The following is a 9386-nucleotide window of genomic DNA, read 5'->3' on the forward strand; positions in this document are numbered from 1 at the left end:
TGTCATTCTGGTGGGGCTGGGCCTGATTGAGGTAGCAAGGCCAGTTCCACAGAGATTGGGGCGCTTTTTTTTTATAAAGGACACCTGATCTGTGAAAATAATTGACTTCCTTCCATCACCCATGGCCACGAAGGACTCCCTCACCCCTTCCGCCACAATCTGTGGGGTGACCGACTCCTCTGTCGTGTTCATATTGGGGGGAAACTTTCCTCCTTCCCACCCTTGCTATCCTCAGCATGCATCCATATCTCCCCCCCCCCCCCCCACCAACAAACATATTGGGACCCCATTCTATGGAGGAGTGCAAGCCCTCTGGTAGTGCCTCAGTGCCCACTTTAGTATCCTCTGACACTAACCCTGACAATGCCAGGGGGCAATGGCCAGCCTTGGCACTCCAGGCACATCCACACCCCTGAAGTGGTCCTCGTGATTGATTTTCATTTCCTGGATTCGGGCCGGGGATTGTGGGAAGTGGTGCAGGGGTGGGAGGGAGCATACAGAGTAAAGTTATTTAATCACCTTTGAATTGATTTAAGTCAATGAGCATGAATCTGTTTATGTTGCCAAGGAGGTGGGGGGCGGGGGGTGAGGAATATCTCAAACTGGGATCTTGCCAACACAAATAGCTTCCTTGCCCTCTTGCAAGATTTGGCAGCTGTAACCAGAGGTGCCAGAGGTGAACAGGCTTGAAAAATCTTGCCTGTGATTTTTTTTAAGTAGTTATCTGTACTGCTTTGAACTGGATCCCAGAGACAGTGGAGGTTGACTTTGGGGCTGCATTTTACATGTCTCTGTCAGGTGTGTTTCCAGCAGATGGCATGTAAAATTACACAGGTGCCCATTCCACCCGAGATCCTACCCAACTCCGCACTCACCCCCATAATGGACGGGGTGAGTGGGTGCCAAAATCAGCAGCCTGCCCACCATTTTCAAACGGATAATTATGCTTTAATTGGGGTTCTGACCAGTGGAATTATCTAGGCGTTTGACCCTGATAATATGCTGCACGTTTCATAAAATGTTTGACATGAGCAGCCAGGCAGAAAGCGGGCAATCAAATTTTTGAAATAACTTCAGGAAGAGAGGGAGGTTGGATGTTCTTGTGTTGCCCTTTGTGTATCAAAAAATCGAACACCACAAAAAATTGAACCCCACCTTTCTCCAGAGTCTTAAACCCACAGGCCCCATTCTGTAACCCCTCTCTGACCAGCCAAAACCCTCCCTGCCCAAGACCCCAGTAATTACTGCTTCTCTGACAATACTTAATGGAAAGAGTATAACATTCTGATCTCAGCCATGTAGAGAGGCAGCTCATCTTAGTTGAGGGATGCTACAATGTTCTCTCAGCCTCGATTAGGAAGGTAAACTGGCAGTGGAAGGTGGGTTCTAATCACGATCTAGTTGTTACAGTCAGAAGTAAATGTGTGATGATGTCCTGCGAGGAAAGTGCCAGGTTTGGGTAAGAAAATCCCTTGTGCTTCAATGACTACAATGCCTCACAGTGCCATAGACCTGGGGTAAATTCTGGAGTTCAGTGGCTCCATTGGGCCTTATTCTTCCTCATTGATGTCCCAGCAATGGCCCCCTTGGCACTGCTGGGATTGTTGGAGCTGCCAGCTGATAGGTGAGCTGTCAGCTTCTGGGATGGGCAGTGATGGGCAGAAGTCCCACGTGGTCCTTGTTTTTTTAAATTCAATTGTGGATCATGGGCGTCGCTGGCTGGCCAGCATTGATTACCCATCCCTAGTTGCCCTTGAGAAGATGGTGGCGAGCTGCCTTCTTGAAACGCTGCAGTCCATGTACTGTGGGTTGACCCACAATGATTTTAGGGAGGGAATTACAGGATTTTGACCCAATGATGCGAAGGAACGGCGATATATTTCCAAGTGAGGATGGTGAGTGGCTTGGAGAGGAACATGCAGGTGGTGGTGTTACCATGTGTTCGTTGCCCTTGTCCTTCTCAATGGATGTGGTTGTGGGCTTGGAAGGTGCTGACTAAGAATCTTTGGTGATCTTGTCTAAGGACCTTAGCCTGTCTGCAATGCATTCTGGCTGCAGGGTGATCTGGCATGGAGCAAGTTTGCTTCCTGGAACTGGGAATTGGTTGTTCATTTATGAACAAATAACTTACAAACTTTTTTATATAGTTGACCCGTAATAAACACAGAACTATACTTTGCCAAGATAGCATTCTGCTATAAACCATTAATGAAAATGGCTGATCAGCAAATTTGGATCAAAAGCCCAATTAATCAGTCATTCCAAAATATATCATCTGAAAGCAAAACAATAAACACTGAACAAAAACATATATTTTGTACAAAAGTAATTATTTCCTCCAAAATTATTGACGAAAATTTGGATTAAAATTACTGCTTCTCTGACAATGCTTAATAGAATGAGAATAACATTCTGATCTCGGCTATGTAGAGAGGCAGCTCATCTTAGCTGAGGGATGCTACAATGTTCTCTCAGCCTAGATTAGGAAGGTAAACTGGCAGTGGAAGGTGGGTTCTAATAAAAATCTGGTTGCTACAGTCAGAAGTAAATGTGTGATGATGCCCTGTGAGCAAAGTGCCAGGCTCGGGTAAAAAAAAATCCCTTGTGGTTCAATAACCACAATGTCTTACACTGCCAGGGACCTGGGGTAAATTCTGGCCCTGGTTTACTATCTTTGTGGAGTTTGTACATCCTCTCCTTGTCTGTGTGGGTTTCCTCCAGGTGCTCTGGTTTCCTCTCGCAGTCCAAAGATGTGCAGGCTAGATTGATTGGCCACGCTAAATTGCCCCTTAGTGTCAAAAGGATTAGTAGAGTAAATACGTAGGGTTTGGGGATTGGGCCTGGGTGGGATTGTTGTCAGTGCAGGCTTAATGCACCGAATGGTCTCCTTCTACACCATCAGGATTCTATGGCCGTCGATGGCCACTGTCAGGATTGAAACACAAGTGGCAACAATTTAGGCATAGCAATGGAAGATATCTCAAAAAATTGACTCATTTTCTTTAGTCTGCATTCAAGAGAATATCAAAAGATCAGGTCAGTTTGAGTGCACACCTGTAAAGGGACGTTTTGAATTTTTCCTTAAGATAAAAGCAAAATACTGCTGATGCTGGAATTTGAAACAAAAACAGAAAATGCTGGAAAATCTCAACAGGTCTGACAGCATTTGTGGAAAGTGAATGGAGCCAGTGTTTTGGAGTCTGCATGATTGCTGTGATAATTGACCCTAGAGTCAGAGGGATTTGTAGAATAAACGTGTGGGGATACGGGAGTGGGACCTTGGTGGGATTGTGGTTGGTACAGACTCAATGGACTATATGACCTCCTTCTGTACTGTAGGGATTCTATAAAGGGTCATCCAGACTCAAAAAGTTGGCTCTGTTCTCTCTCCACAGATGCTGTCAGACTCGCTGAGATTTTCCAGTGTTCTCTGTTTTTGTTGTTGAATTTTGCATTCTTTGTTTTAAGTGGAAGGAAAATGATGTTGGTTCCTTTCGAAATCTGGGTGGTCATTTCTGATTCTGTGCGATGGCGTACCATGAGTGTTAGCGAGTCAACAGCCAATTTTCCATCTCCCAGTTGTTATTACCACTGATATCAATGAAAATAATAGAGGGAAATGCAAACAATTTTGTATCATTGTATAACATGGATTATAATGAACTGCTAACCTTTTTACATTTATCTCAATTATTATTTCCATTGGTATCAGTTGGCAATGCATTATCACCCGTTTTGCACAACTATACAGAGTTGAGACCTATCCACACACTCAAATGCACACTATTTTATAATATTTCCTGTGCCCTGATGATACATGTAAATCTCCTTTCCCTTCAGGGAGGAAAGGAAAAGAGAAGGCCTGAAAATAAAGATTGGTGAGAAAAAAATATTTTCTTTAATTTAATGTAATGGCTTTGTTCATTAGGATTCTATTTAATGGGAGTCAATAGGAAATGATTTACCTGATAGACGTATACAAAGTTATGAGGGGCATGGACAGAGTGGATAATCAGAAGTTTTTTCCCCAGGGTGGAAGAGTCAATTACTAGAGGGCATAGGATGCGAGGGGCAAGGTTTAAAAGAGATGTACGAGGCAAGTTTTTTTTACACAAAGGGTGATGGGTACCTGGAAATCACTGCCGGGGGAGGTAGTGGAAACGGATACGATAGGGACGTCTTGATAAATACATGAATAGGATGGGAATAGAGAGAATATGGTCCCCGGAAGGGTGGGGTTTCAGTTCAGTCAGGCAGTATGATTGGAGAAGGCTTGGAGGGCCGAAGGGCCTGTTTCTATGCTGTAATTTTCTTTCCTCTTTGATTTGGGACATTGGGACGAATGGAAATAGCTTGACACACTGAAATTCTGTATGAGTTAATGGGAATGTTTTGGTGCAGTGGAATTCTGTTGCTGGATCAGGTAACCTGCCTCACTAGCACTAACTGCAAATATTTGTGTAAATTCTTAGGCTAATGTCCCAGTGAATGCTACAAATATTCAGCATGCATCAAGAATATTCAGACTGTGCGTGCCTGGCAGTTTTGTACTTTATAATGATCTTGCTGCACTGAAGCAAATCTGAATGTAATGTGATCAGAATACCATGGTACATGATGCTCCATTACACACTTTAAGGAAGATTTTCTTTTCCCAACATTGAACAAAATAGAATCCTAATGTGCTTAAATAATTGGTGATGTTATTAAGGATCATGTAATGGCACTGAAAGAAAACAACAAATGTTTTTTTCCGATCAATTCATCCCAATTTTGACATGGAAAACTGAAGTTACTCATCAAATCATCCACATTAATGAAAGGTGTCCTGTAATCTGATGCTAAAAGGAAAATAACTGAATTTCAAAATGCATTGGATGTAACCTGGCTGTTTCTGCTGAAGTAAATTTGCCTCACGGGTTCACCAAGCATATCACAAAATGTTTCTCCGCTCTGATTGTTGCTAACCAATTTCATGTTTGCTTGCAATGTTTTGCGGTTGTATTTTGCTGAAATTGGTATACCGAGAAAGGTAACAAAGTAGTCTGCTGACACAGTGCCCCTGGATGCAATGTCGCATGTCAAAGCACGGACCCCCAACTTTCATTTCTGCAAAGGTCTAAATTCTTGAGTCCGAGGCCAGACTTTCTTGGGAAGTGCTTCCTTTCAGGGAAGGAGACTTGGAGGATGAGTCAACCTGCATTTCTTTTGCATACTCTTCTTGGCCAGTTCAAGGTGGCTGTGAGCAAAGGCCAAAGAAGAGGTTGCAAGTCCTCACAATTGAGGAGCAATTAGGTCATGTAGTGGAATGAGGAGAACAACAAAGTTAATAATTATATAGTTATATGGAGTTCCTTTTGTGAGAGCAAACATCTGCATGCTTAATTAAGTGGCATGGTCAATGCTAGGCTATACAGTGTGGTGAACTAAGGCAAGATCAAAGGGAAATGTTTTTGGAGACTTTTAAAATTATCGAAGTGCAGTACAGCAGTAAAGTAACTGAAATATGGGCTTCCAATGATGGACTGGTGAACAGACAATCATTTGGTAGAATTTTACAGTCCCTCCCACTGGTGGAGATCCCACTGAAGTCAACGGACTTTGGAATGGCTCACTACATTTTCCGAACCCTGCCACGATGGGGCTGTAAAATCCCACCCATCCAGATTTGATGGGCACACATGTCAGAATAGGGTGCGGAGAGATCATTGAAGCATTTGAAGATAAGAATCTTGAAGTTCGTTCACTCAGGCGCATGCAGCTTGGCAAGAAGAGGAGTGATGGGTATGTGGAGAAGACACTGACTGCTTAGGTGAAGGCTGAGTACGTTTGAGAGGCAGAAGCTAGCAATGACTGTTTGACACCAAGAAGGTGGAGGCACAAATTAAAATTGCCACAGTGACTGAGGGGGAAATGACTCATACATTAAAGTATGACATAAACATGGGAGTTATTAATAAAGACTGATATACACTTTGGCAGTGATGAGAAATTATATGTTCATGATTGTCAATTCTAAGGCTAACTTCTGCTTCTGTCTGGTTGCCTCCACAGCACGGAAGAGAATTTGCTAGTCCCTTCTGTTGTTGCAGCATGATTTTGCACAAGCCAACGACTTAAAAGAAACAAAAGCAACTTTCCAGTCCGTCATCCTGGCCATAGCATTGTGCATAATGTCGTCGATTCCTGTAATATTGGAGACAATCGTGCTAATAATGGAATTGAATGCTCTCAGCAGGTCTGAGAATGATGCGATTTGGAGACTTTTTTTTGGAAGCGACTAGTTCCGGTCACTTCCAAGACCTGTGTGTGCCTGTTTACAGCACTCAAAAAACTTTTACAGAGCTCCCTAGCTATTTCTTTAATCACCAACCGCCACAGATCGGCACCAAAAGAAGCCAACTGTACAGAAACCAATCAGATGTGCATTACAGATGCAATATCACTGTTTTAGATGTGACTGTTTTTTCTATTTTTTTGTGATGGAGTGTTCCCAAATTGCGACAAGTTTTCAAGACTGTGCGACTGTGTCCTTCACGTACACCACGAGTGATGGGCCGCAGACCACAATTATCTGAGCGCCTCAAGTTCAACAACGTTCTGTAGTTTATACACAGTGTTACTTGCAAACGTGTTTACTGTACTCTTTCGAAAATTCTAAATAAAAAGAAATGTACTCTTTTTTTTCCTTTCTGAAGTGATGGTATCCAGTAAGGGGATGATTTAGCAACCCGCAATATCAATAATCCCAAGTGTCTATTTGTCTATAACCTCTCCTTTCATTGCCGCGACTGATTAAAACCACACCAAAAGAGAAATCGAGAAAGCCGATCTATGCTAACACTTAAAAGTCAAAAGTAAATTTAAACATTTAACAGGTTCTTTCCTCCCTCTGAGAAGACAAACCATTTTCAGCTGCTTCTTGGGTATTTTCTCATCATGCGTAATTGATCTGATCCCGAGAGGAACCAGCAATTCCACTGGCAAACAGCAGAAAAGATTGTTTTCTTTTATTCCATTCACACAATCAAGAGATTCTTCTCTTGTGATGTCTTTTTTTCACTATCACTTGGGCAGAAGATGTGTTTTCTCTTAGAAATAAAGTTACCCCTATGAAACCCAGTTATGTGTAAATAATGATATAAGTTTCTAGCAATTCCTGGTGTGACTGAAGTCAAATTACTGAGAAGTGGGAGTGTATTTAATGGCCATAACATGTTGATATGTTCTCTTGGATATCCAACAGTCTACACAGCAAGACTCCCATGGTTGATCGGACCATTCAAATCCCAAGAGCGTATCCCACCTTTGAGTGGAAATTCTATTATTCTACAGCTTTTATATTATACAGGATCACTCCTTTTTTTTGAGTTTTGGTCGGACAAACTATTTAAACCAACCCTTATTTTAAGCTACCAAATTTAACTTTTTTAGATTAAAAAAGAAAACAGCAGACTAAGGTGAAAAATTGGGGAAACTTGACTTTTTTAAAAATAAGATATTATGAACAAAATGGATGTTGTATTTTTCTCACATTGTTGAAGCAGTTTATTGTCAATAAAAACTGTAATACATTATTATTCTATCCACACTGTAGTAGTTTATACGTGCTTAAATTAGTCAGCAAAACTTTGAAACATGAAATAAATATAATGCTACACAGTAATCATTTGGGTTAATTCAACAAGCAGTTCGGAATAATGATGCAATTGTTTACAATCATGGATTTAAAGTGCTATTCATTAAAAGTTCCGTGAACGCCTTTTATGTCTCTGTAATAATGTTAGTCTAATGCTGGAGTAATTGTGTTAAGTGCAATTTGGTGCTGAAATGACTAGCAATGTTTTTACAACTCAGAATTATTGCCAACTGCAAAGACATGTTGCTTCCTCCATTGGCTGAGGTCCATGGTAGCAGCAAGCTGACATTCCAGGAACTGACATCAGTTTACATTCGTGAAAATGTGGCCCATGAATTTGCCATTTGTTTATGGCTCCCTCAGAAAAGCTGACAGGTTTCTGGTCCTAGATGTTTACAGTCTCAACTCCAGTACATATAAAGGTGTCCTGTACACTTAGAAAAATAAATTCGCAAAGGGTGGAAAAAGGCAGGAGTGGGCCACTTCCCTGTGTCAGCAACGTTACATTATCAACTGGGGGCAGAAGTGGGCCATTCAGCCCCTCGAGACTACACAATTCAATAAGATCATGGCTCACCTAATTTTAACCTCAACTTCACATTCTTGCCTACACCCAATACCTTTCTTGCTTGTCAAGAATCTATTTCTTCCTTAAAGATATTCATGGACCCTATCTCAACCACATTTTGAGGAAGAGAATGCCAAGGTCCCACCACTCTGAGAGAAGAATGTTTTCTTCATCTCTGACTTAAATGAGCGACCCCTTATTTTTAAACAGTGGGCCCTAGTTATTGGTTATATCACAAGAGGAAACATCTTCTGTCAAGACCCCTCTGTATCATATATTTTAATCAGGTTGCCTTTTACTCTTGTAACTTCCATTGTATACAAGCCTAGGCTTTCCAATCTTTCCTCATAAATCAACTCACCCATTCCAGAAATAATCTAGTAAACCTTATCTGACTGCTTTCAATGCATTTATACCATTCCTTAAATAAGGAGACCAGTACGGTACACAATACTCCAGATGTGGTCAATGCACTGTAAAACTGAAGCATAATCCCCCTGCTCTTGCATTCAGTTCTTCTCACAATAAAAAAAACTTGCTATTAGTTTTGCTAATTACTTGCTATCCCTGCGTACTAACCATACATGAAAAATATGTGTAAACCTACCTTAAGTCTATGGCGCTATTACATTGGAGTGATTCTGCTTAGGTTTGCCTGGTCTTGGAATGGTTATTAAGATTGGATAATTTTGGAGTCACTCAACTACAATGTGCCAGGAATTGTATAATGCAATTCTTTTTATTCATACATGGGTCGCTGGCTGGCCAGCATTTATTGCCCATCCCTAGTTGCCCGGGGGCAGTTGAGAGTCAACCACGATGCTGTGGCTCTGGAGTCAGATGCAGGCCAGACCAGGTAAGGACGAAAGATTTCCTAAAGGACATGAATGGACCATTCGACAATGATTTCATGGTCATCAGTAGAATCTTAAGGATTTGGTGAAGTGTGCACAGGATGATGTTGCTGTATTTAGGGCTATAAAATCTATTAGAGATAATTGTGTTAAAGATTGCATAATATTGGAGTAACTGTGTTAAGCATAATTTGACCTTGGCGTGACTGTGATAGCATGCGATGCCAGATGGATTGTGTTAAATATTGTAGTAAGTTAAGGACTGCATGTAGTTAGAGCACTTGTGATAATGGGGTGCCCAGTTTTCAATGTTGGGAACTCATTA

At 41.6% G+C, this 9386-nt stretch overlaps 1 protein-coding gene across 2 annotated transcripts in view; it reads left to right on the forward strand.

The window, feature by feature from the left end:
* The window catches only part of pcdh10a (protocadherin 10a), a 57910-nt gene extending 50180 nt beyond the window's left edge, over positions 1-7730 (forward strand). The window contains exons 5-6 of one of the 2 annotated variants that reach the window (XM_080194502.1): positions 3841-3878; positions 6055-7730. In XM_080194502.1, coding sequence (XP_080050628.1) covers positions 3841-3866 — 26 coding nt within the window. In that variant the 3' untranslated portion in view covers positions 3867-3878; positions 6055-7730. The remainder of the gene's footprint in view (positions 1-3840; positions 3879-6054) is intronic. The other variant, XM_080194512.1, reaches the window with a different exon arrangement.
* The last annotated feature ends 1656 nt before the right edge of the window (positions 7731-9386 follow it).

The sequence above is a fragment of the Carcharhinus amblyrhynchos genome, chromosome 1 (genome assembly GCF_965287045.1).
Source record: "Carcharhinus amblyrhynchos chromosome 1, sCarAmb.v2.hapA, whole genome shotgun sequence".
Taxonomy (NCBI): domain Eukaryota; kingdom Metazoa; phylum Chordata; class Chondrichthyes; order Carcharhiniformes; family Carcharhinidae; genus Carcharhinus; species Carcharhinus amblyrhynchos.